At 47.7% G+C, this 23,032-nt stretch overlaps 2 protein-coding genes across 7 annotated transcripts in view; both read left to right on the plus strand.

Annotated features, from left to right (window-relative positions):
• Nucleotides 1-9,011, plus strand: part of LOC140385079 (zinc transporter ZIP6-like) — a 29,876-nt gene extending 20,865 nt beyond the window's left edge. For 4 of the 5 annotated variants that reach the window (XM_072466884.1, XM_072466882.1, XM_072466883.1 and 1 more), the window contains exons 6-10: nucleotides 1,547-1,652; nucleotides 2,745-3,128; nucleotides 4,937-5,017; nucleotides 5,934-6,124; nucleotides 6,948-9,011. In XM_072466884.1, coding sequence (XP_072322985.1) covers nucleotides 1,547-1,652; nucleotides 2,745-3,128; nucleotides 4,937-5,017; nucleotides 5,934-6,124; nucleotides 6,948-7,100 — 915 coding nt within the window. In that variant the 3' untranslated portion in view covers nucleotides 7,101-9,011. The remainder of the gene's footprint in view (nucleotides 1-1,546; nucleotides 1,653-2,744; nucleotides 3,129-4,936; nucleotides 5,018-5,933; nucleotides 6,125-6,947) is intronic. The other variant, XM_072466885.1, reaches the window with a different exon arrangement.
• Nucleotides 9,012-10,338: 1,327 nt separating this feature from the next.
• The window catches only part of tcaim (T cell activation inhibitor, mitochondrial), a 54,766-nt gene continuing 42,072 nt past the window's right edge, over nucleotides 10,339-23,032 (plus strand). Inside the window, exons 1-3 of one of the 2 annotated variants that reach the window (XM_072466892.1) lie at nucleotides 10,339-10,539; nucleotides 14,710-14,842; nucleotides 17,675-17,828. In XM_072466892.1, the coding sequence (XP_072322993.1) occupies nucleotides 10,502-10,539; nucleotides 14,710-14,842; nucleotides 17,675-17,828 (325 nt within the window). In that variant the 5' untranslated portion in view covers nucleotides 10,339-10,501. The remainder of the gene's footprint in view (nucleotides 10,540-14,709; nucleotides 14,843-17,674; nucleotides 17,829-23,032) is intronic. The other variant, XM_072466891.1, reaches the window with a different exon arrangement.

The raw sequence follows: 23,032 nt of genomic DNA on the forward strand, positions 1-23,032 counted from the left end.
GGTTCGCCCTAGGAAGAACGGGTGGAGGGTTTGCGGGGTGGCACAGGGCAGGGATACGAAAGTTGGGGGACCTGTTTGTGGACGGGAAGTTCGCGAGCCTGGGTGAGCTGGAGGAGAAGTACGGGCTCCCCCCGGGGAACGCCTTCAGGTACTTACAGGTAAGGGCGTTTGCCAGACGGCAGGTGGTGGAAATCCCGCGGCTCAGCCTCATACAGTTTAAGGTGCTGCACAGGGCACACATGACCGGGACAAGGATGAGTCGTTTTTTTAGGGGTGAAGACAGGTGTGTTAGGTGCTCAGGGAGCCCAGCAAATCACACCCAGATGTTCTGGGCATGCCCAGCGCTGGAGGAATTTTGGAAGGGCGTAGTGAGGATGGTGTCGAGGGTGGTAGGATCCAGGGTCAAGCCGGGCTGGGGGCTCGCAATATTTGGGGTGGCAGAGGAGCCGGGAGCGCAGGAGGCGAAAGAGGCCGGAATTCTGGCCTTTGCGTCACTGGTAGCCCGGCGAAGGATTCTTCTTCAGTGGAAGGATGCGAGGCCCCCAAGTGTGGAATCCTGGATCAACGATATGGCGGGGTTTATTAAGTTGGAAAGGGTGAAATTCGCCTTGAGAGGGTCGGTACAAGGGTTCTTTAGGCGGTGGCAACCGTTCTTAGACTTCCTGGCAGAGCGGTAGACATTGGTCAATGGCAGCAGCAACTCGGCGGGGGGGGGGGGTCACTTTATTTTTTGTTTTTGTTATTTACAGTGGAGGGTCTGAGGGGGTGTATATACTTGTTGTATTAAGTCGGGGTGTTAATGTTAATTTATTATTCATATACAGTGGGGGAGGGGGGTATGGAGGGTTCTTTTTCTGGACTGTGTTTTGTACTTAACCCTGTTGGGTTCCTTTTTCATTTTGTTATTGATATTTTATGAAAACCTTTAATACATTTTGTTTATTAAAAAAAAGACAAAGATAGGTAGTTTTTTGAAGAATAAAGGGATTAAGGGTTATGGTGTTCGGGTCGGAAAGTGGAGCTGAGTCCACAAAAGATCAGCCATGATCTCATTGAATGGCGGAGCAGGTTCGAGGGGCCTGATGGCCTACTCCTGCTCCTAGTTCTTATGTTCTAATTTCCTTCCCTAAAGGACATTAGTGAACCAGATGGGTTTTTACAACAATCGACAATAGTTTCATAATCATCATTAAATTCCAGATTTTTATTGGATTGAAATTTCAATGGTGGTATTTGAACCTGGATCTCCGAATTACCTGCGGTAATACAACTACCCCACTGTCTTCCCTTTGCAAGAATATAGTTTATATTTACCAGAATTGTACCAGCAACGTGAGACTTTGGAAGCTGGGGTTGTGGAGATTTAATGGAGGTGTTCAAAATCAGGAACGATTTTGATTAACTTGTCAATCTTTGTTTAACTGCCTGTAAGTTTGTTTTCTTTTTCATTGTGTTTTCTTTTCCCGGAAGGTCACCCAGCAGTATTTGCTAGCTTTGCAGATTCCCGTAGCGGTGCAGTGTCTAAAATGCATTTTGTTTTCAACAGCAGAAGAAGTCTAGTCAGGATGATCAGGAGATGGATAGAAAGGCAGAGCCCCACGAATCACAACAGTTGTCTAAGGATGAAACCCCGGACATGAAACAATTTGCTGGTAAGCCATCAGCTGAATCACCGTAGCATCTCTTCACCCTTTTCTGTCACAAGCTCAAATTAGTGTGCAGTGAATCTCTAGATTATAAACTGACGCTTGCATTTGTTTTGTCAACAATTTCCTAACTTAAAAACGCTTGCTTGAATTGAGACAAAAATCTTCACTATATTCTTTTCCCCCCAGACACACATGTCTGCAAACAAGAGTGCATGTACTGAAACGGAGATACAATGCAATTTTAATTAGGAATTGCATACAATGTTATAGAACGGGGTGGATAAAGTGGTGATAAGTGGGAGAGGCAAAAGCGGTCGTGAATGGAACATCATTCAGCCTGCACTTAAAATAAATTCAATGAATAAGATCCAAAGTTTAAACATCAGGAGGGTGGTTTTAAATTTGATAGATTATTTAAAATGTATTATGTGGGTGTTGCTGGCATTTGTTTCCCATCCCTAATTGCCCTTGAGCTGCCTTCCTGAACCGCTGCAGTCCACGTGGTGTGGGTACATCCACACGACTGTTAGGTAGGGATTGCCAGGAATTTAATCCCGCAGTGAAGGAACGGTGATATATTTCCAAGTCAGGATGATGCGGGGCTCAGAGGGGAACTTTCAGGTGGTGGTGTTCCCATGCATTTGCTGCCCTGGTCCTTCTGGGTGGTAGAGGATTCGGGTTTGGAAGGTGCTGTCAAAAGAGCCTTGGCGAGTTATTGCAGTGCATCTTGTAGATGGTACACATGGCTGCCACTGTGTCAGTGGTAGAGAGAGAGCGTGTTTAAGATGGCAAATGGAGTGGTGTTCAAGTGCATTGCTTAAAATTAACTCTTGATTGACTTAACCATTGTTGATTTCTGATTTTCATCGACAGCAGTTATTTTTCTAGGTTGGCTTGTGTATATATATTATACATAATTCCTCCTCTTTTTAAAAAAAATGCTCATTACATTTCCCATTTAAATTTAAACAATCTACCTACTGTGGTATTAGGAGCTGTAATGAAATCTTTGCAGAATATTTCTCTTTTGGTGTTTCATTTTGCTGGTGTTTAATCTGCCCTATTTTGGATATTGGCATTTTGTCTGAATTTCAGATCCGGATGACTCTCTGGTTGAACCGAAGGATCAGACAAACCTTCACTCTCTGGACTACAGTCAGAACTCCCTGACTCCAGAGCAAGAAGTGATGATTGCCCACCCTCACCCTGAAGGCAATTACAATGCGTACGTGCCCCGCGGATGCGAGAACAAATGCCACTCTCATTTCCACGACACCATAGGGAATGCCGACGACTCCCATCACCATCACCACCGCTATCACCACATTCTGCACCACCACCATCACCAGAACCACCACCCCCACAGTCACGGCCACCACTACTTTCAGGAAGATTTGAAGGATGCAGGAATAGCAACTCTGGCTTGGATGGTGATCATGGGTGATGGACTCCATAACTTCAGTGATGGCCTGGCTATCGGTGAGACTCTTTACCCTTGTTAAAAATAGTATCCCTTGTGACGTGGTGGCAATGTACCAGACACTTGCAAGTTGTCTGGTTGAGCAGATAGCTTCATTCAGAATGGGGCGTGGCTTGCTTTTTACATAATTAGTTTTGCTAATCCAGAAGCTAAATCAGAATCGTAGAATCATACATCACAGTCTGAGGTCTTTCGGCCCATCATGCCTGTGCTGGCATTTTGCAAGGATTATTCATTAGTTCTACCCCGCCGCCTCTTTTCCCCATTGCCTGCTATTTTTTCACCTTTGAGCATTTATTCGATTCCCTTTGGAAAGTTCCTATTGAATCTGCTTCCATCGTCCTTTCAGGAGCGCCGTCCAGATCACAGCAATTCGCTGCATTTTTAAAAACAAGTTGCCTCATATGTTTTTCTCAGTGTTCTGAAGATCTAGAGCACTGTGCTGCAGAATTCAAAGAAGAGTTTTTGTGACGTATGAAAATCAGCACCAAACTTTGCCTGCACAGAATTAAAGCCCCATGCTGATATTGATGCTCCACCTCAGCCTTCTCCATCTCACCCGATCAACGTTTCCTTCTATTTCTTTCTTTGTCTGTCTTGTGTACTTGTTGACGTATTTTCAGATCAATTTCCCTCCCAGCGTTTTCCTGGGATCTGGTTTATTTATATTTTTATGTTGCAAATCCATCCAGGGCTGTTTAGCACAGGGCTAATTCGCTGGCTTTGAAAGCAGACCAAGGCAGGCCAGCAGCACAGTTCAATTCCCGTAACAGCCTCCCCGAACAGGCGCCGGAATGTGGCGACTAGGGGCTTTTCACAGTAACTTCATTTGAAGCCTACTTGTGACAATAAGCGATTTTCATTTCATTTCATTTTTCATTTCAGGGCGGAGCAGGCCCGAGACTCTCCTCTTGGCCCGCATCTATGCCAGTCACTTCCTGTGGTAGTGAGTTTTCCATTCTCACCCTGCCCCGGGCAATGTGAGGTGATAAAATTTGGGTAAAACAAGTAACAGAATTAATTATATACTGAGAAAAAATAGGCTTGCTGTGTGAGAAGAACAGATGGATTTTGATGGTGGAGATTCACAGGACATTAAAGGCTGGTCGAAAGGCTTTTTTGAAAATGGAAATCTATACGATTTGAAACCTACAAATTTGGTCCTAAGTTCCTGTCCCCTTGTCATTTTCAGCACTCTAAGCAATGTCCCATGCCCTTCACGCCCCCTCGCCTGGCAGGAGGCTGTTCGGCCCATAAGGTCTGCACTGGCTCTTCCCAAGAGCAATCCAGTTATTCCTAATCACACGCCTTTTCCCCATATCCTTCATTTGTTTTCTTCAAGTATTTACCCAATTCCACTTTGAAGACTGCAGTTAAATCTGTAGCAGCAGGACATTCCAAATCCTAACCACACGTCGTATAAAAAGCTTTTCTTCGTATCACTTCTAATTCTTTTGCAAATCATCCTAAATCTGAGTTCTCTTAGTGTTTACCCACCAGCCATTGGAGACCTTCAGGAGGTGCAGTGAATGCTGCACCATTAAATACTTCTTTCAGCACTTGCTTTATTTTGAATGTACCTGATCTATTTTCATTTCTTTTCATTTTGAGAGAAACCAACTTAATTTTAGGAAGATCTGATCCCAATTGTATTGTGAAAGTGGGATTTTTAAATTCCATTCGGGCAATTGAGAATAAATTAATTTTAATCCGGTCGCCAATATTATATTACAGTCAGCTGCATGTGTTTAAGTTTCATTTAGTTATTTTAACCGTAACACAATTAACGTTTAAATCTTGTATTCAGGAGCTGCTTTTACGGGAGGTTTGTCCAGTGGATTGAGTACATCTGTTGCTGTATTCTGTCATGAATTGCCACATGAACTGGGTAAGATTTAAAAAATAATCTACACAACGCGTGTCTGTAGTTGCAAGAAGCATTAGTGGAAATGAAGAATTGGTGGACCATTTCGGCACATTGTGGGACTCCTGTTGCAGGCAGCCATTCAGCCACCCTGCGTGTACTAGTACTCCCAAGATAATCTCGTTGGCCTGACCTTTCCCCATAATCCTGTATTTTATACTGTGTTTATCTAATCTTCACAACCACAGGACATCCTACAGTACGTTTTGTAGTGTTGCCATTGTTGTAGTGTGGGCAACACTGCACTCAAGTGTGTGCACAGCAAGATCCCACAAACAGCGAGGTGATAGTGGCCAGATGGCCTGCTAGGGGCTGGTATAGCACAGTGGGCTAAACAGCTGGCTTGTAATGCAGAACAAGGCCAGCAGCGCGGGTTCAATTCCCGTATCAACCTCCCCGAACAGGCGCCGGAATGTGGCGACTAGGGGCTTTTCACAGTAACTTCATTGAAGCCTACTTGTGACAATAAGCGATTATTATTATTAGTGCCAAAGGTTGAGAGATACACATTTGTCCAGGAGGCCAGGGAGAGGTCCTCTGCTTTTCTTTGAACAATGACCATGGGATATTTTACATCCAGCTGGCAGAGTAGATGCCACCTCTGACAGTGCTGCAATCCCTCGGTACTGCACTGGGAGTTTCAGCTTGGATTTTGTGCTCCAGTCTCTGGAGTGAACTTGAACCTCCTTTCTGTGAGGTGAGAGTACTGCCCACTGAGTCACACTGACACCTTGAAATTCAGGTTGGGGGCTTGCAAGAGAATACGGTTGCCTGCTGGGGTCATGCTGGAATACAATACGGAGGGTGGGTGGTAAGACATCAATAATGTGAAAGCACTAAGCTTTGAAAGTTCAATGCTTCCCACTCTGTTTGTCTGCAGGCGATTTTGCTGTACTGTTAAAAGCTGGAATGACAGTGAAACAGGCTATCTTGTACAATATCCTCTCTGCCTTGTTGGGATACCTGGGTATGATAACTGGCACTGCCATCGGCCATTATGCTGAAAATGTCTCCACTTGGATCTTTGCTGTTACTGCCGGTTTGTTCTTGTATGTGGCCCTAGTTGATATGGTACGTACACAACACACTGCATTTCACTCCTGCAACAACTTGCATTTATATAGAACTTCAACATAGACGAACAACCCATCATGTATTTGCTTAGACTGTTCTCTGCTCCAGTAAAATGAGTTTTTGTGACAGCTAACAGATCTGTTCCAGAGCCGACACAATGGACATGCTGACAATAATCCATTCACTGCAGCAAACTTTCTCCTATAGCTTCTAACACAAGTTTTGCAAACATTGTTAACACGGTTGTGTTTAAAAAGTATTGGTTCACTATGTGTTTATAAAACATTGTTAGCGGTACAGCATTGCTACAGTCTCTTCATAAATCACAGCTTTTCTTTCTTCGGTAATTCCACCAGTTTCTGTCATCTCTGGCACTGTCACTCTAATGATAAACGCTCCAATGTTCTTTTGTGTCTTCTCACCGCATCCAATTTAAAAGAGAATCTTTTATTATTCTGTTGTGTTTTCTGCTGTGTCATCCCTTACTTGCCATTCTTTGTTTAATGCTACAACTTTCTCCTCTTCCTTTCCTGTAAGTAAGAGATCTTACATTGGCAATCCTCCGCTGCTCTGACACGTCATTCATTTCCAAAGGTTGAAAGTGTGCGATCAGAGCTCCTCTCTGCCTTCCCTCAGTGTTCTCGGCTGCAAATGGATTATGGCCTGTTAATTAACTACCTCAACCTTCAATATTATAACCATGACCATGCTGTCCAGGCAGAATATTAACTCTGTTAGACTCTGAACACTGCTTTGAATCACAGCGTGACTGTAATGTAAGAATGAATAACTCTGGCTGGATTCTGATTTCTTATTACAGGTTCCTGAAATGCTTCACAGTGACGCTGGTGACCATGACTACAGCCATGGGGCATACTTCTTTTTACAGAATGCTGGGATGCTACTGGGATTTGGCATCATGCTGCTTATTGCTGTATTTGAACATAAAATTTTGTCAATTGTAAGACTGTGACGTTTTTGCTTGTGTCTGAAACCTGCTGGTACTCTCTGAAGCACTAGTTTTCTGTCTATTTATTGATCCAATGTATGTAATAATGTAGTGAAGCCGTAACACTGCTGGTTGATTTCTGCTAATGATAGCGTGTTCTGTGATCGCTCTCTCACAGTTCAGGCCCAAATCCATGCTTCCTCTAAGTCCAAAGCCCAAAAACATGTTTTCCACACACACTCGCACACATGCCTGCACTCACAGGCACCTTCGGCCTGATCAAACTGGGGCCAATACCTTAAAGGGAGAAATATTGTTATTACAGGGGGAAGGACAACAGGACAGGCTGATGACCAGTGCGGCCATCCGATTTTCCCCATTCTGTATTTCTAACTCAGCCACTCTATGCGGCGGATCTCCAGCCAGGCCTGTATTGCTCCATTCTACCCATTTCTGAAAAGAATTAAAATGCACAATTTTAATACAGCAGTTAAGTGATGTGTGAGGTTACATAACTGAGACTGTCGGAAGCAGATTGACAAACGGTCGCCGTACCGAACCCAAAGAGTCAGAGACACGGGTGCAGCAATAACCATAAGGGAAACTTGAGAGTGGAAAACTGAAACACGAGGGACATGGTGAATGATGAGAGTAAATAGTGTTACTGGGGAGACTTTTATTTTCTGTGCAATACCACAGGCCCTCAAACTGGTTAGAATTATTCGACAAATTCTTGTTAATAGAGAGCTGGTTCTTTCCACTAGTAACCAGGAATTTCTTCCTTCTGTTAAACAGCCATGGTTGACACAGCCGCAAATTCTAAAGGCAGCTTTTCCCTCAGATCAATGGTTGACCCAAATTTAGTGAGGAGAAAGGATAATCGTTATATGCAGAATATCGAAAAGTAAGCACTTGCCCTGTCAGTGATTACTGCACTTAGAAAGATAATGGTTCGGTTATCGTTACTGGAATTCAGATTAGTGAAACAATTTTGCTTTTCGTATGTATAAACATAATGTGATTATTCAAAGAGAAAACATGTTAAATTGTTAATGGTGCCAAACTGTGAATTGACCTTTGTTTTATTTTGGGATTTTCCCCCCATAAATTGTTTATTTTGTTTTAATGTCCAGCTCTTATCCAAAGCTCGCTGATGGTAGACACTCGGTGCTTTTTCAAATTCACGTCACTGGAAATTGTATTTTATTTATGGCGTAAAATCTGAGTATAGAATTCCAAACCATTATTACTTTTAAAAAGTTATGAAGGAAAGGTTTATTCCTTCGCTGCAATCTGTAGAAAACAGAGCAGCAGAATTGGCGATTACGTTGTCATTCTATAAGAAAACATGTGTGAAAGATGCACACAATCTCCATTCAGTGTTGAATTAGTTTTACAAGCTGCACTGCTGTCTGTACTTAGATGTGTCGTTACAAGCTGAACTCTGTAGCTCAGAACACTTGACAGGTTTTTCTCAAAGTAAAACTGTAATGTTACAAAAAAGTTTTCAACTTAATTGTTGCAAACATTCCTTTGTTATGCATATTTATATTCAGTGTAGTTACAATAGGTGTTCACACAAGCTGTAATGGAGTAATGTTACATTCCATTTTACTTTATGTAACAGGTGATTGTAGAAACCAGGACGAAATACAACAACTTATCGTAAATAACTCGTGTATATTCGACAATTTGAAAATGAAATTGGGGGCTTGTATTTAAAACCACTATGTTACAGGCAAGGACTGTTTTAGTGTGTATGCAATCTTACACCATTTTCACCTTTTCAATATAACTCTGTTGAATTGAAAATACTGAGGAAACATATTGAAAGTACTGGGGGCTTTTTGCTATAGGTCTGTGGTTGGTGATGAAGGAGCAACTTACTGATGTAGTAATTGCTGTTACTTTTGAAGAATAAAGCATTGCTTTAGATTTCTGTGGAGTTCATGTTCGTTGTTGTATTGTGAATTTTTTAATTCATTCCTGGGATGTGTGTCGCAGTGAAGGCCACCAGTTACTGCCCATCCCTGATTGCCTTGATAATAATAATCTTAATTAGTGTCCAGGCAGGCTGACATTAACACTGCAATGACGTTACTGTGAAAATCCCCTAGTTGCCACATTCTGGCGCCTGTTCGGGTACACAGAGAGAATTCAGAATGTCCAATTCACCTAACAGCACGTCTTTCGGGACTTGTGGGAGGAAACCGGAGCACCCGGAGGAAACCCACGCAGGCATGGGGAGAACGTGCAGACTCCGCACGGACAGTGACCCAAGCCTGGAATTGAACTTTGGACCCTGGTGCTGTGAAGCAACAGTGCTAGCCACTGTGCCGCCCATGAGAAGGGGGTGAGCCACTTCTTTGAGCCGTTCCAGTCTATTTGGTTTTGGGATGCCCACCGTGCTGTTTGGGAGGGAGTTCCAGGATTTTGACTCAACAGCAAAGGAAAGGCAATAAAGTTGCAAGTCAAGATGGTGTATGATCTGGAGAGGAACTTGCATGGTGCTGACCATGTCCCATGTACGATGCAGCCCTTGTCCTTCTAGATGCCAATGTGGTAGGTGCTGTCGAAGCATTGGCAGTGCATCTTGTATATAGCACACACTGCTGCCACTGCCAATGTGGGATTGAGTGCTAGTCAAAACACAAGAACACAAGATAGGATCAGGGGTAGACTATACAGCCTGGTCCACCAGTCTCATATAGGCTCATTTCCAACCTTGAGTTTCAACTCCCACTTTACCACCTGCTCCACATAACCCTTGATTTTCTGAAATACCAACCATGGGATCTTTTGCATCCACCTGAAGTGGGTGAGGGGGCTGTTTGCCTGATCTGAAAGTCAGTGCTGCGCTTTATGGGGCTCAAGTCCCACAATCTTTCGATTGAAAGAAATAACTTTTAATTTCAGAAGCTCTTTACAGTCAATGAAGTATTTCTGGTGTGGTCAAGGTTGTAACATGCCAGTTGTCTGTCGGGGGGGTGACAGATGTGAAAGTGGGTCGGAGCCAATGGTGCGAAAGAGGCAGTTCTTCCCACGGTGGGGCTGGCATTGGGGTTGCCAACTGTGGTTCCCTGTATTCCGGGGGGTTCATTGATGATTTTGCCCCCGCCCCCTCCTGCTGGAGTGGCCCGGCCTTTCCACGCCAGCAATGTGTTACTCAGCAGCATGGTGCTGAGCTCCCAGGCAAACAGACTCTTGTTTCCAATGTTTTGAGATGCTGAAGAGCGGAGTCCGGGAGGGTTGGCAGCCCCCGCAGACACGCCCGCCAGGCTGCAGAGTGGATGCTTCGTGTCTGGTCGCTGCTCGATCTCCCGGCGGTTGATTGTTACGGCCTGAGAATGGATTGCTCCGGTCTGGGGGCCGATCGCTCGGCGGTGGATTGGTAGCGCTGTTGCCCGGTGACCGGCTGGGGGCCGATGATCCGCGCGGAGCCGCTGCTGCGGAACCTGAGCCGGTGAGACCCCCCCTCAAACCCCACCCCCAAAACATCCCCCCATAACCAAACACCCCCCCTCCCGCAACACCAACCCCCCTCCCCCACCCAGAACCCCCCTCAACACCCCCCTCCCCCACCCAGAACCCCCTCAACACCCCCCCTCCCCCACCCAGAACCCCCTCAACACCCCCCCTCCCCCACCCAGAACCCCCTCATCACCCCCCCTCCCCCACCCAGAACCCCCCTCAACACCCCCCTCCCCCACCCAGAACCCCCTCAACACCCCCCTCCCCCACCCAGAACCCCCCTCAACACCCCTCCCCCACCCAGAACCCCCCTCAACACCCCCCCTCCCCCACCCAGAACCCCCCTCAACACCCCCCTCCCCCACCCAGAACCCCCCTCAACACCCCCCCTCCCCCACCCAGAACCCCCCTCAACACCCCCCTCCCCCACCCAGAACCCCCCTCAACACCCCCCTCCCCACCCAGAACCCCCTCAACACCCCCCCTCCCCCACCCAGAACCCCCCTCAACACCCCCCCCTCCCCCCACCCAGAACCCCCCTCAACACCCCCCTCCCCCACCCAGAACCCCCCTCAACACCCCCCTCCCCCACCCAGAACCCCTCAACCACCCCCCCTCCCCCACCCAGAACCCCCTCAACACCCCCCTCCCCCACCCAGAACCCCCCTCAACACCCCCCTCCCCCACCCAGAACCCCCCTCAACACCCCCCTCCCCCACCCAGAACCCCCCTCAACACCCCCCTCCCCCACCCAGAACCCCCCTCAACACCCCCCTCCCCCACCCAGAACCCCCCTCAACACCCCCCTCCCCCACCCAGAACCCCCCTCAACACCCCCCCTCCCCCACCCAGAACCCCCTCAACACCCCCCCTCCCCCACCCAGAACCCCCCTCAACACCCCCCTCCCCCACCCAGAACCCCCCTCAACACCCCCCCTCCCCCACCCAGAACCCCCCTCAACACCCCCCTCCCCCACCCAGAACCCCCCTCCCCCACCCAGAACCCCCCTCAACACCCCCCTCCCCCACCCAGAACCCCCCTCCCCCACCCAGAACCCCCCTCAACACCCCCCTCCCCCACCCAGAACCCCCCTCCCCCACCCAGAACCCCCCTCCCCCACCCAGAACCCCCCTCAACACCCCCCTCCCCCACCCAGAACCACCCTCAACACCCCCCTCCCCCACCCAGAACCCCCCTCAACACCCCCCCTCCCCCCACCCAGAACCCCCCTCAACACCCCCCTCCCCCACCCAGAACCCCCCTCAACACCCCCCTCCCCCACCCAGAACCCCCCTCAACACCCCCTCCCCCACCCAGAACCCCCCTCAACACCCCCCTCCTCCACCCAGAACCCCCTCAACACCCCCCTCCCCCACCCAGAACCCCCCTCAACACCCCCCCTCCCCCACCCAGAACCCCCCTCAACACCCCCCTCCCCCCACCCAGAACCCCCCTCAACACCCCCTCCCCCACCCAGAACCCCCCTCAACACCCCCCTCCTCCACCCAGAACCCCCTCAACACCCCCCTCCCCCACCCAGAACCCCCCTCAACACCCCCCTCCCCCACCCAGAACCCCTCTCAACACCCCCCCTCCCCACCCAGAACCCCCCTCAACACCCCCCCTCCCCACCCAGAACCCCCCTCAACACCCCCCTCCCCCACCCAGAACCCCCCTCAACACCCCCCTCCCCCACCCAGAACCCCCCTCAACACCCCCCCATAACCCCACCCTCCATAACCCCAAACCTCCCCACCCATAACCCCCCCCAAAAACCCCCCCCCCCCCCATAACCAAACACCCCCCTCCCCCTCCCGCAACACCAACCCCCCTCCCCCACCCATAACCCCCCTCAAACCCCCCCAACACACAGCCTCCCCAACACCCCCCCCCCCATAACCCCAAACCTCCCCCACCCATAACCCCCCAAAAAACATCCCCCCATAACCCTCCCACCCCAACACCCCACCCTCCTCAACACCCTCCCCTCCACAGCCCCCCAACCACCCCCTCCATATCTCCCCACCCTCTTCAACACATGACCTGGGTGTGGAAGGCAGTCTTGGACTGGAGAGAGACGTGTGTAGAGGCAAGCTCGGAGACAGCTCCTAACTTAGACTGGATACGGTATATAGTTACAAAGTTATGTACAGTTAATTATCACTTACCGTTGAACTGCATAAGACTCAGAACCTCTCGGTGGGCAGCACGGTAGCATTGTCGTGGGCAGCACGGTAGCATAGTGGATAGCACAATTGCTTCACAGCTCCAGGGTCCCAGGTTCGATTCCGGCTTGGGTCACTGTCTGTGCGGAGTCTGCACGTCCTCCCCGTGTGTGCGTGGGTTTCCTCCGGGTGCTCCGGTTTCCTCCCACAGTCCAAAGATGTGCAGGTTAGGTGGATTGGCCATGATAAATTGCCCTTAATGTCCAAAATTGCCCTTAGTGCTGGGTGGGGTTGCTGGGTTATGGGGATAGGGTGTGGAGGTGTTGACCTTGGGGAGGGTGCTCTTCTCCAAGAGCCGGTGCAGACTCGATGGGCCGAATGGCCTCCTTCTGCACTGTAAATTCTATGATTCTATGAGGTGTGGGCTTAAGTAGGGTGCTCTTTCCAAGGGCCGGTGCAGACTCGATGGGCCAAATGGCCTCCTTCTGCACTGTAGATTCTATCGATAGTCTGGATCGAGGGCTGGGTTTAAGGTTTAGCCATTTCAGTGGGATTCAGCAGGAAATCCAGTGTGTGCCGCAGGGGGAGAGAGCCCGTGGGGTCTCCTACCCTGAAACCTTGGCCCTGTGTTGAAGGCTGCTCCACTATTTCAGTGCAGAAACACCAACTGTCCACTTCTCACTCTCGAACGGCCTTGGGTTTTATGATATGTGAATATACAACATATGCACATAGGACACAGATGTCAGCAGTTACAGACAGGTCTCTCTGATCCATCCAACCTGTCCCATGTAATTTGCGAACCTTGGGTATCACAATAAAGACTCCCAACCCAAAAATTATGATCTTCTGGAAAAGGGGGAGAAACGATCAAAACCTCCCAGACATAATTGTTGGGTAGAGAGAAATTTGGGAAATTCCTCTCCCATGTAGGTGATCAAAACTTTGCTGAAAGAGCCACCCCAGCCCTGATCATTCTACACCGTGCCTCTCCTTGTACAAGGTCACCTCCTCTCCAACCAGAAACCGCTCCGGCTCATGCGCAACGGAATTCAGCGAGTCAGCATCCATCGCCTGAGGCAGCATCCGAGCTTCCGAGCTTCACTGTCCTGTGATCCCAGATCTCGCTGCATCCAGCTGTTTCCTCCTGAACTGATTCAATGATCAGCTGCAACATTGTCATCTCCTAAACCTGGTTCTGATCACCCCTGAAGTCTCCACTCCCATAGAGTCCCAGCTCTTATGTCCAATCTTAACAATAAACAATTTTTAGACAAGAAATCAGGCCAGTGCCCCGTCACTGCAGCCTTTCCAAAGCCTCAGTATCGCCCGTCATGTAGAGAGACTAAAACGGAATGCAGTATTCTAACTGAAATAGCCAGGGTCTTCTACAAGGACAAAGTAGGATGTTTCCTCTATCCGTCAATGGTCCTATAAATACACCATTGGACCCATTTCATACACCTGTTGCTACCCCCCGGTTTGCCTTGTTGACCTTATTTTAGGAGAAGAATACTCTTGAATTTTTCCAGATGATTTTGAGGCCTGGCCTGGAATTATTGATTCCATGTCAATGACGTTATTTGCCGATTTAATCGTTTAATTTCCTAGCACAGCTGTGAGTACGCCCCATCCCTGGGGAGAATTTAGCCAGTAACTCTAAATCACTGACGTTTCTATTGAATGCACAGAAACCAGCCATTCAGTCCAAGGTTGCCCACAAGCTTTTCCCTACCTAATTCTTCTCCCTCTCATCAATACATTCATCTATTGACCTCTCCGTTCGTCTTTATCTACTTCTAGTGCTTTGTGCAATTTCACAGGTCATCCCCACTGCCCCAGATAACTTCCACTTAACCCAGGCTATCATTTCTATTACTGAGATCTTTTTTTAGAAGCTTCTCTTGCTGCACAGGCTTAATTGAGAAACTATCTTGCAGGTGGAACAGAGATCTATTCCCTGTTAATAACCACATCACTTCATCTTGTATCCCAGATTCTGTGCAGGAAGGGCCAAGCAGCAGACTTGTCGACTGAGAACGTTATCAGTGACTGATGCTGTGAATGCACTGAGGCCATTCTACTTTGCTGTACACCCCGATTTCTTTGGCCAGTATCCGCGAGAGAGGGTAGGTACCGATGCTCCGTGCGTGCGGTTTCTGAGTTGCAGAACTAAGTAACTCCTTTGGAGAGGGCACGGGGGTTTGCCAGGATCTCGTGTCAGCCGAGTCTCGGTGAGTAGCAATCTCGACTCTGAGTCAGGAGGTTGTGGTTTCAAGTCGCGCCCCGGAGACTCGAGTGTAAAATCTGATCTCTGATGCCCGCAGTGAAGCATTGAGGGAATGCTGCACTGTTGCAGATGCAGTCTTACAGATAATATGGTAAACCAAAGCCTTGTCTACCCTGTCAGGTGGATGATAAAAAGTCCCTTGGTATTACTTCAGAGGAGCAGGGGAGCTCTCCCAGTATCCTGCCCAATATTTATCCCTCAATCACCAACGCTGAAATTGATGGAAATGCACGCCTCTCTTTTCAGAATGTTATCAAGAGTCAGATGCTTATCTAGAGAGATGGCAGAAGCAAAGAGAGATTAAATAGAGCTGTTTGAAATCATGAAGGGTTTTGATAGAGTAAATTAGACCCTGCTTCCACTGGGGCCAGAGGGACACAGATTTAAGTTAATTGGTCTGGAAACACGCTGCCTGAAGGCCAGTGGGAGCTGATTCAATCGTGATTTTCAAAGAGAAATTGAATAAATACTTAATGGGGAAAGATTTACAGGGCTGTGGGGAAAGAGCGAGGGAGTGAGACTAACTGGATAGAGCTAGCATAGACACGATGGGCCGAATGTTGTTGCTTTGTCAGGTGGAACACCATAGCCTTCAGTTTTTCTTTAAACTGCAGAGGTATGTTCTATCTCTGTGTGTGTTTGAGCTCTCCTAAACATCTTCACCCTGCTCTGTAACTCCTTGCATAAGCTATTAAATTGTTCCCGTTGCTCTGCCTGTGATAATCTATACAACCACCTCTGTTAGGTATTTTGTTGCAGCAAGTAATTTGTTTTCCATGTTTCAAACACCTTTCTCGGGTCAGCACCCAATTCCTGTGTTTGAAAACAATCCACGGAAAGATACAGAGCAAGCAGGAGGCCATTCAGCCCATCATGGCTTTGGCTCTCTGCGAAAGCTATCCAACTAGTCCCACTTTTGTGCTCTTTCCACGTGGCCCTGTAAACCTTTTGCCTTCATATAAATTCCCTTTTCAAAGTTATTATTGGATCTCTGCGTCACTCTAATAACCCCACAAATTATTGTAAGAAAGTTATGTCGGGACTGTTATGGGCCAGGGTTTAGAGAACCCCAAAGTGTATCATGGAGTTCACCTGACCCACAACTTTTAATAGATTGTGGTATGGGGAGCACACGGCCCACTCTACAGGAATGGTACAGCAGCAATGGACCAGTATTTTAAAAAACAAAACAATGTTTATTCTATGAACTCAAGTTAACCTTTTTAAAACAAATGGTGAATATCCTAGCAACCATTAATTCAAATACACCCCCCAAAGAATACAACACTAAGTAACCTGTATGCTGTCCTTTTACACCCAAAAGACTTAACAAACCTTTAAACAGAAGCACATCAGGGTTTACATTCAATACTGAAAACATTTATAATTCAGAATTCACCAGATGATTAAGAAATAGTCCTTCATGGCAGAGAGAACAGCAGTACAGCTGCTTTGTCTGACTTCAGCTGCAACACATTGAAAAACAAAAATACTGACACACCCAAGCTTTTCTCAAAGTGAAACTAAAAAGCAGAACCAGAGCTCAGCTCCACCCACACTCTGACATCACTGCAGTAACATGAGCAGCTAACCATTTCTTAAAGCGACATTCTCATGACAGGGACACAGTTTTCAGGAGAAGAGCGTGGTCCTTAACCCTTTAAACTCCTCGGCGATGTTCATGAAGCTCAGGACAAACTACATCTTAGTGAGAAAAGTTTCATTTTTAATTGCATTAAATTCTGGTTCAGGTTAGGAGATAATTTGATTGTAATCTTTTGGTTAAACTCTGACTGGTAATATTGTTTGGAAGAGCTAACTGGGATTATGTTTCCTGGAATTTAGGTGGTTAAGGGGTGATTTGACTGACGTTTCCAAGATATTAAGGGGGGCAGATAGTGAGAGAAGCTATTTCTGTTTGGGGAGTCTAGGACAAGGGGGAAATGTCTTAAAATTAGAGGCAGGCCTTTCAGGAGTAAAATTAGGAAACATTTCTGCACACAGAGTGGTGAACAGTTGGAATTCTCATCCACAAATGACAATTGACGATAGACTAATAATTAATTTTAAAACTGGGGTTGATAGAGTTTTGTTAAGGATATAGTGAACAAGCGGGTATATGGAGCTAGATCACACATCAACACAACCTCGTTGGATGTGTCGAGAAGCTGAATGGCTTCCCCCCCCACTTTCTATGTTCAAAGTTAAAGGCAGCAAAGAAAAGCAGTCCTATCTCAACCTGGACCACTGGGAAGGTTTGAATCTTATTGAAATGCCGATCGGACTGATGCACACGTCCTGGCAAAGTCCTCTTGGACCCGATCCGTGCTGTCTGCCATTCCACGGTGCTCTTGTATAGGGCAGGAATGATAGTAATGGGCTGGCTGGAGTCTTTATTCAACTTGGAGATGAAGGTTTTTTTAAATTTCTCGAATGCTGCCGCCCAGATTTGCTGAGTGATTGTGGCAGTGCGTGCTGGCTGCGGTAACGTTTAATGACTGATTGGAGAGTACATCAGCCACAGTCCCTGGTCACACCAAAAGAATCTTTGGAGTCAGACTTTGGATGAGCTAGTGCACACTGATGGGCCGAACAGCCTGCTTCTGTGCTACACTCCGATTCAGACACACTGTTTTCAGCTGTAAGGAAGTCTCCATGTGTTGTTTTGCAGGAAGTGAATGAAAATTCCCTCAAGCGGTTGAATAGCTACTTGGAGTGCCTGCAGAGACCGGGGCAGAAATCCCTTCAACCCACCCAGCTCACGTTTTACATCAGAGACACGAGCAACGATCCCAACTCTCCCCAGCACAGTGCAGATACCTCAGGTGGGAGCTGAATGCACTATTCTTACTCTTTGTGTTTTAACTTAACTGGCGTCAATCAGAATTTTAGGGCAGATAGTTCCTGGATTATATTGTCGCTTAGGGCGTTCCTCTAATAACTTCTCATTACACTGTCATCCTATTTCATTGTTCTCATAGCAAGACAACCATTTGCTTAACAAAGAAGATGAAGCCGTTAAACCCAAGCTCATCATGTCAGTTGTGAATCAGTGCACCCAGTGAGTAGCACCCACCTCTGAGTCAGAAGGTTCTGGGCTCAAAGCCAGGACTTCACAAAACAAAAATCAAACCTAGGCTGACACAGTGTGTGTGTATCAGGACTCTGTTGTCGGAATGGCCATCTTTCAGATGAAACCTTTAACCAAAGCCCCATTTGTTCTCTCGGGTGTATGTGAAGGATTACATGGTACTGTTTTGTTGAACATACAAATTAGGAACAGGATTAGGCCATTCAGCCCCTTGATCCTGCTCCTCCATTCAGTAAAATCACGGCTGATCTGATTGGAACCTCAACCCCAAGTTCCTGCCGACCCTGATACCTCCCCCCCCCCCTCCCTTGTTAATCAAGAATCTATCCAGCTCTGTCTTAAAAATATTCAAAGATTCTGCTTCCACTGCCTTTGAGGAAGAGTAAGAAGTTTCACAACAGCAGGTTAAAGTCCAACAAGTTTATTTGAAATCACAAGCTTTCGGAGCGCTGCTCCTTCATCAGGTGAAGTGGAGGCAGGTTCACAATCACAGCATATATAGGAGAGACACAATTGCAAGATTTGAGGAAGAGAGTTCCAGAGACTCGCTTCTGTGCACAGTACTCCAGATCTGCCTTCCCCAGTGCCCTGTACAGCTGAAGCAGAACCTCCCTACATTTGTGATAAATCCCCTTCGCAATAAACAATTACATTCTATTAGCTTTCCTGATAACTTGCTAGGGAGTTATCCACAGTGTCCTGGTTAATATCTATTCCTCAATCAGCATCACTGGAATCCGATCATCTGGGTATTATCTCAGTGCTGTTTGTGGGAGCTTGCTGTGTAATGGCTGCCCGCTGCCCTACATTACAGAAACAACTTCAATTCATAAGGTGCTGAATTGCCTACAAAGTGCTTTGGGACATGCTGAGGTTGTGAAAGGTGCTATAAGAGTGCAAGTTCTTTCTATTGTGATGCTTTGCACCACATACTGCAGGTTCACTACGTGCCACAGTTGGTGTGCCTCTGGTGTGAGGTGTGCAGAGGTGCAGCAGCGTGCTGGTACAGTGTTGTGCAAGGGCTTTTCTGTCTGCATTAGTACAGTGGCAGGTTGAGAGCTGCATTCCGGTCATCATATGGCTGCCGATCTGCCAACACTTCAATTTTCAAATTCTCAAAGTGTTTTAAAACAGTGAGAAGAGAGCCGGGAGTTTCAGTGTTTAAAACAGCGAGAGGAGAGCCGGGAGTTTCAGTGTTTAAAACAGCGAGAGGAGAGCCGGGTGTTTCAGTGTTTTAAAACAGCGAGAAGAGAGCCGGGAGTTTCAGTGTTTAAAACAGCGAGAGGAGAGCCAGGAGTTTCAGTGTTTAAAACAGCGAGAAGAGAGCCGGGAGTTTCAGTGTTTAAAACAGCGAGAGGAGAGCCGGGAGTTTCACAGTTGAAAACAGCGAGAGGAGAGCCGGGAGTTTCAGTATTTAAAACAGCGAGAGGAGAGCCGGGAGTTTCAGTGTTTAAAACAGCGAGAGGAGAGCCGGGAGTTTCAGTGTTTAAAACAGCGAGAGGAGAGCCGGGAGTTTCACAGTTTAAAACAGCGAGAGGAGAGCCAGGGGTTTCACAGTTTAAAACAGTGAGAGGAGAGCCGGAGTTTCAGTGTTTAAAACAGTGAGAGGAGAGCCGGGAGTTTCAGTGTTTAAAACAGCGAGAGGAGAGCCGGGGGTTTCAGTGTTTTAAACAGCGAGAGGAGAGCCGGGAGTTTCAGTGTTTAAAACAGCGAGAGGAGAGCCGGGAGTTTCAGTGTTTAAAACAGCAAGAGGAGAGCCGGGAGTTTCACAGTTTAAAACAGCGAGAGGAGAGCCAGGGGTTTCACAGTTAAAAACAGTGAGAGGAGAGCCGGAGTTTCAGTGTTTAAAACAGTGAGAGGAGAGCCGGGAGTTTCAGTGTTTAAAACAGCGAGAGGAGAGCCGGGAGTTTCAGTGTTTAAAACAGCGAGAGGAGAGCCGGGAGTTTCACAGTTTAAAACAGCGAGAGGAGAGCCGGGAGTTTCAATGTTTAAAACAGCGAGAGGAGAGCCGGGAGTTTCAGTGTTTAAAACAGCGAGAGGAGAGCCGGGAGTTTCAATTTTAAAACAGCGAGAGGAGAACCGAGAGTTTCAGTGTTTAAAACAGCGAGAGGAGAGCCGGGAGTTTCACAGTTTAAAACAGCGAGAGGAAAGCCGGGAGTTTCAGTGTTTAAAACAGCGAGAGGAGAGCCGGGAGTTTCAGTGTTTAAAACAGCGAGAGGAGAGCCGGGAGTTTCACAGTTTAAAACAGCGAGAGGAGAGCCGGGAGTTTCAGTGTTTAAAACAGCGAGAGGAGACCCGGGGGTTTCAGTGTTTAAAACAGCGAGAGGGGAGCCGGGTGTTTCAGTGTTTAAAACAGCGAGAGGAGAGCCGGGAGTTTCAGTGTTTAAAACAGCGAGAGGAGAGCCGGGAGTTTCACAGTTTAAAACAGCGAGAGGAGAGCCGGGAGTTTCAATGTTTAAAACAGCGAGAGGAGAGCCGGGAGTTTCACAGTTTAAAACAGCGAGAGGAGAGCCGGGAGTTTCAATGTTTAAAACAGCGAGAGGAGAACCGAGAGTTTCAGTGTTTAAAACAGCGAGAGGAGAGCCGGGAGTTTCACAGTTTAAAACAGCGAGAGGAAAGCCGGGAGTTTCAGTGTTTAAAACAGCGAGAGGAGAGCCGGGAGTTTCAGTGTTTAAAACAGCGAGAGGAGAGCCGGGAGTTTCAGTGTTTAAAACAGCGAGAGGAGAGCCGGGACTTTCACAATTTAAAACAGCGAGAGGAGAGCCGGGAGTTTCACAGTTTAAAACAGCGAGAGGAGAGCCGGGAGTTTCAGTGTTTAAAACAGCGAGAGGAGAGCCGGAAGTTTCAGTGTTTAAAACAGCGAGAGGAGAGCCAGGAGTTTCAGTGTTTAAAACAGCGAGAGGTGAGCCGGGAGTTTCAGTGTTTAAAACAGCGAGAGGAGAGCCGGGAGTTTCAGTGTTTAAAACAGCGAGAGGAGAGCCGGGAGTTTCAGTGTTTAAAACAGCGAAAGGAGAGCCGGGAGTTTCCGTGTTTAAAACAGTGAGAGGAGAGCCGGGAGATTCAGTGTTTAAAACAGCGAGAGGAGAGCCGGGAGTTTCAGTGTTTAAAACAGCGAGAAGAGAGCCGGGAGTTTCAGTGTTTAAAACAGCGAGAGGAGAGCCGGGAGTTTCACAGTTTAAAACAGTGAAAGGAGAGCCGGGAGTTTCACAATTTAAAACAGTGAAAGGAGAGCCGGGAGTTTCAGTGTTTAAAACAGCGAGAGGAGAGCCGGGAGTTTCAGTGTTTAAAACAGCGAGAGGAGAGCCGGGAGTTTCACAGTTTAAAACAGCGAGAGGAGAGCCGGGAGTTTCAGTGTTTAAAACAGCGAGAGGAGAGCCAGGAGTTTCAGTGTTTAAAACAGCGAGAGGAGAGCCGGGAGTTTCAGTGTTTAAAACAGCGAGAGGAGAGCCAGGAGTTTCAGTGTTTAAAACAGCGAGAGGAGAGCCGGGAGTTTCAGTGTTTAAAACAGCGCGATGAGAGCCGGGAGTTTCAGTGTTTAAAACAGCGAGAAGAGAGCCGGGAGTTTCAGTGTTTAAAACAGCGAGAGGAGAGCCGGGAGTTTCAGTGTTTAAAACAGCGAGAGGAGAGCCGGGAGTTTCAGTGTTTAAAACAGCGAGAGGAGAGCCGGGAGTTTCACAGTTTAAAACAGCGAGAAGAGAGCCGGGAGTTTCAGTGTTTAAAACAGCGAGAGGAGAGCCGGGAGTTTCAGTGTTTAAAACAGCGAGAGGAGAGCCGGGGGTTTCAGTGTTTAAAACAGCGAGAGGAGAGCCGGGAGTTTCAGTGTTTAAAACAGCGAGAGGAGAGCCGGGAGTTTCAGTGTTTAAAACAGCGAGAAGAGAGCCGGGAGTTTCAGTGTTTAAAACAGCGAGAGGAGAGCCGGGAGTTTCAGTGTTTAAAACAGCGAGAGGAGAGCCGGGAGTTTCAGTGTTTAAAACAGCGAGAGGAGAGCCGGGAGTTTCAGTGTTTAAAACAGCGCGATGAGAGCCGGGAGTTTCAGTGTTTAAAACAGCGAGAGGAGAGCCGGGAGTTTCAGTGTTTAAAACAGCGAGAGGAGAGCCGGGAGTTTCTGTGTTTAAAACAGCGAGAGGAGAGCCGGGAGTTTCAGTGTTTAAAACAGCGAGAGGAGAGCCGGGAGTTTCTGTGTTTAAAACAGTGAGAGGAGAGCCGGGAGTTTCACAGTTCAAAACAGCGAGAGGAGAGCCGGGAGTTTCACAGTTTAAAACAGCGAGAGGCGAGCCGGGAGTTTCAGTGTTTAAAACAGCGAGAGGAGAGCCGGGAGTTTCAGTGTTTAAAACAGCGAGAGGAGAGCCGGGAGTTTCAGTGTTTAAAACAGCGAGAGGAGAGCCGGGAGTTTCAGTGTTTAAAACAGCGAGAGGAGAGCCGGGAGTTTCAGTGTTTAAAACAGTGAGAGGAGAGCCGGGAGTTTCAGTGTTTCAAACAGCGAGAGGAGAGCCGGGAGTTTCAGTGTTTAAAACAGTGAGAGGAGAGCCAGGAGTTTCAGTGTTTAAAACAGCGAGAGGAGAGCCGGGAGTTTCAGTGTTTAAAACAGCGAGAGGAGAGCCGGGAGTTTCAGTGTTTAAAACAGTGAGAGGAGAGCCGGGAGTTTCAGTGTTTAAAACAGCGAGAGGAAAGCTGGGAGTTTCAGTGTTTAAAGCAGTGAGAGGAGAGCCGGGAGTTTCAGTGTTTAAAACAGTGAGAGGAGAGCCGGGAGTTTCAGTGTTTAAAACAGCGAGAGGAGAGCTGGGAGTTTCAGTGTTTAAAACAGCGAGAGGAGAGCCGGGGGTTTCAGTGTTTAAAACAGCGAGAGGAGAGCCGGGAGTTTCAGTGTTTAAAACAGCGAGAGGAGAGCCGGGAGTTTCAGTGTTTAAAGCAGTGAGAGGAGAGCCGGGAGATTCAGTG

This window comes from Scyliorhinus torazame, chromosome 11, assembly GCF_047496885.1.
Source record: "Scyliorhinus torazame isolate Kashiwa2021f chromosome 11, sScyTor2.1, whole genome shotgun sequence".
NCBI lineage: Eukaryota > Metazoa > Chordata > Chondrichthyes > Carcharhiniformes > Scyliorhinidae > Scyliorhinus > Scyliorhinus torazame.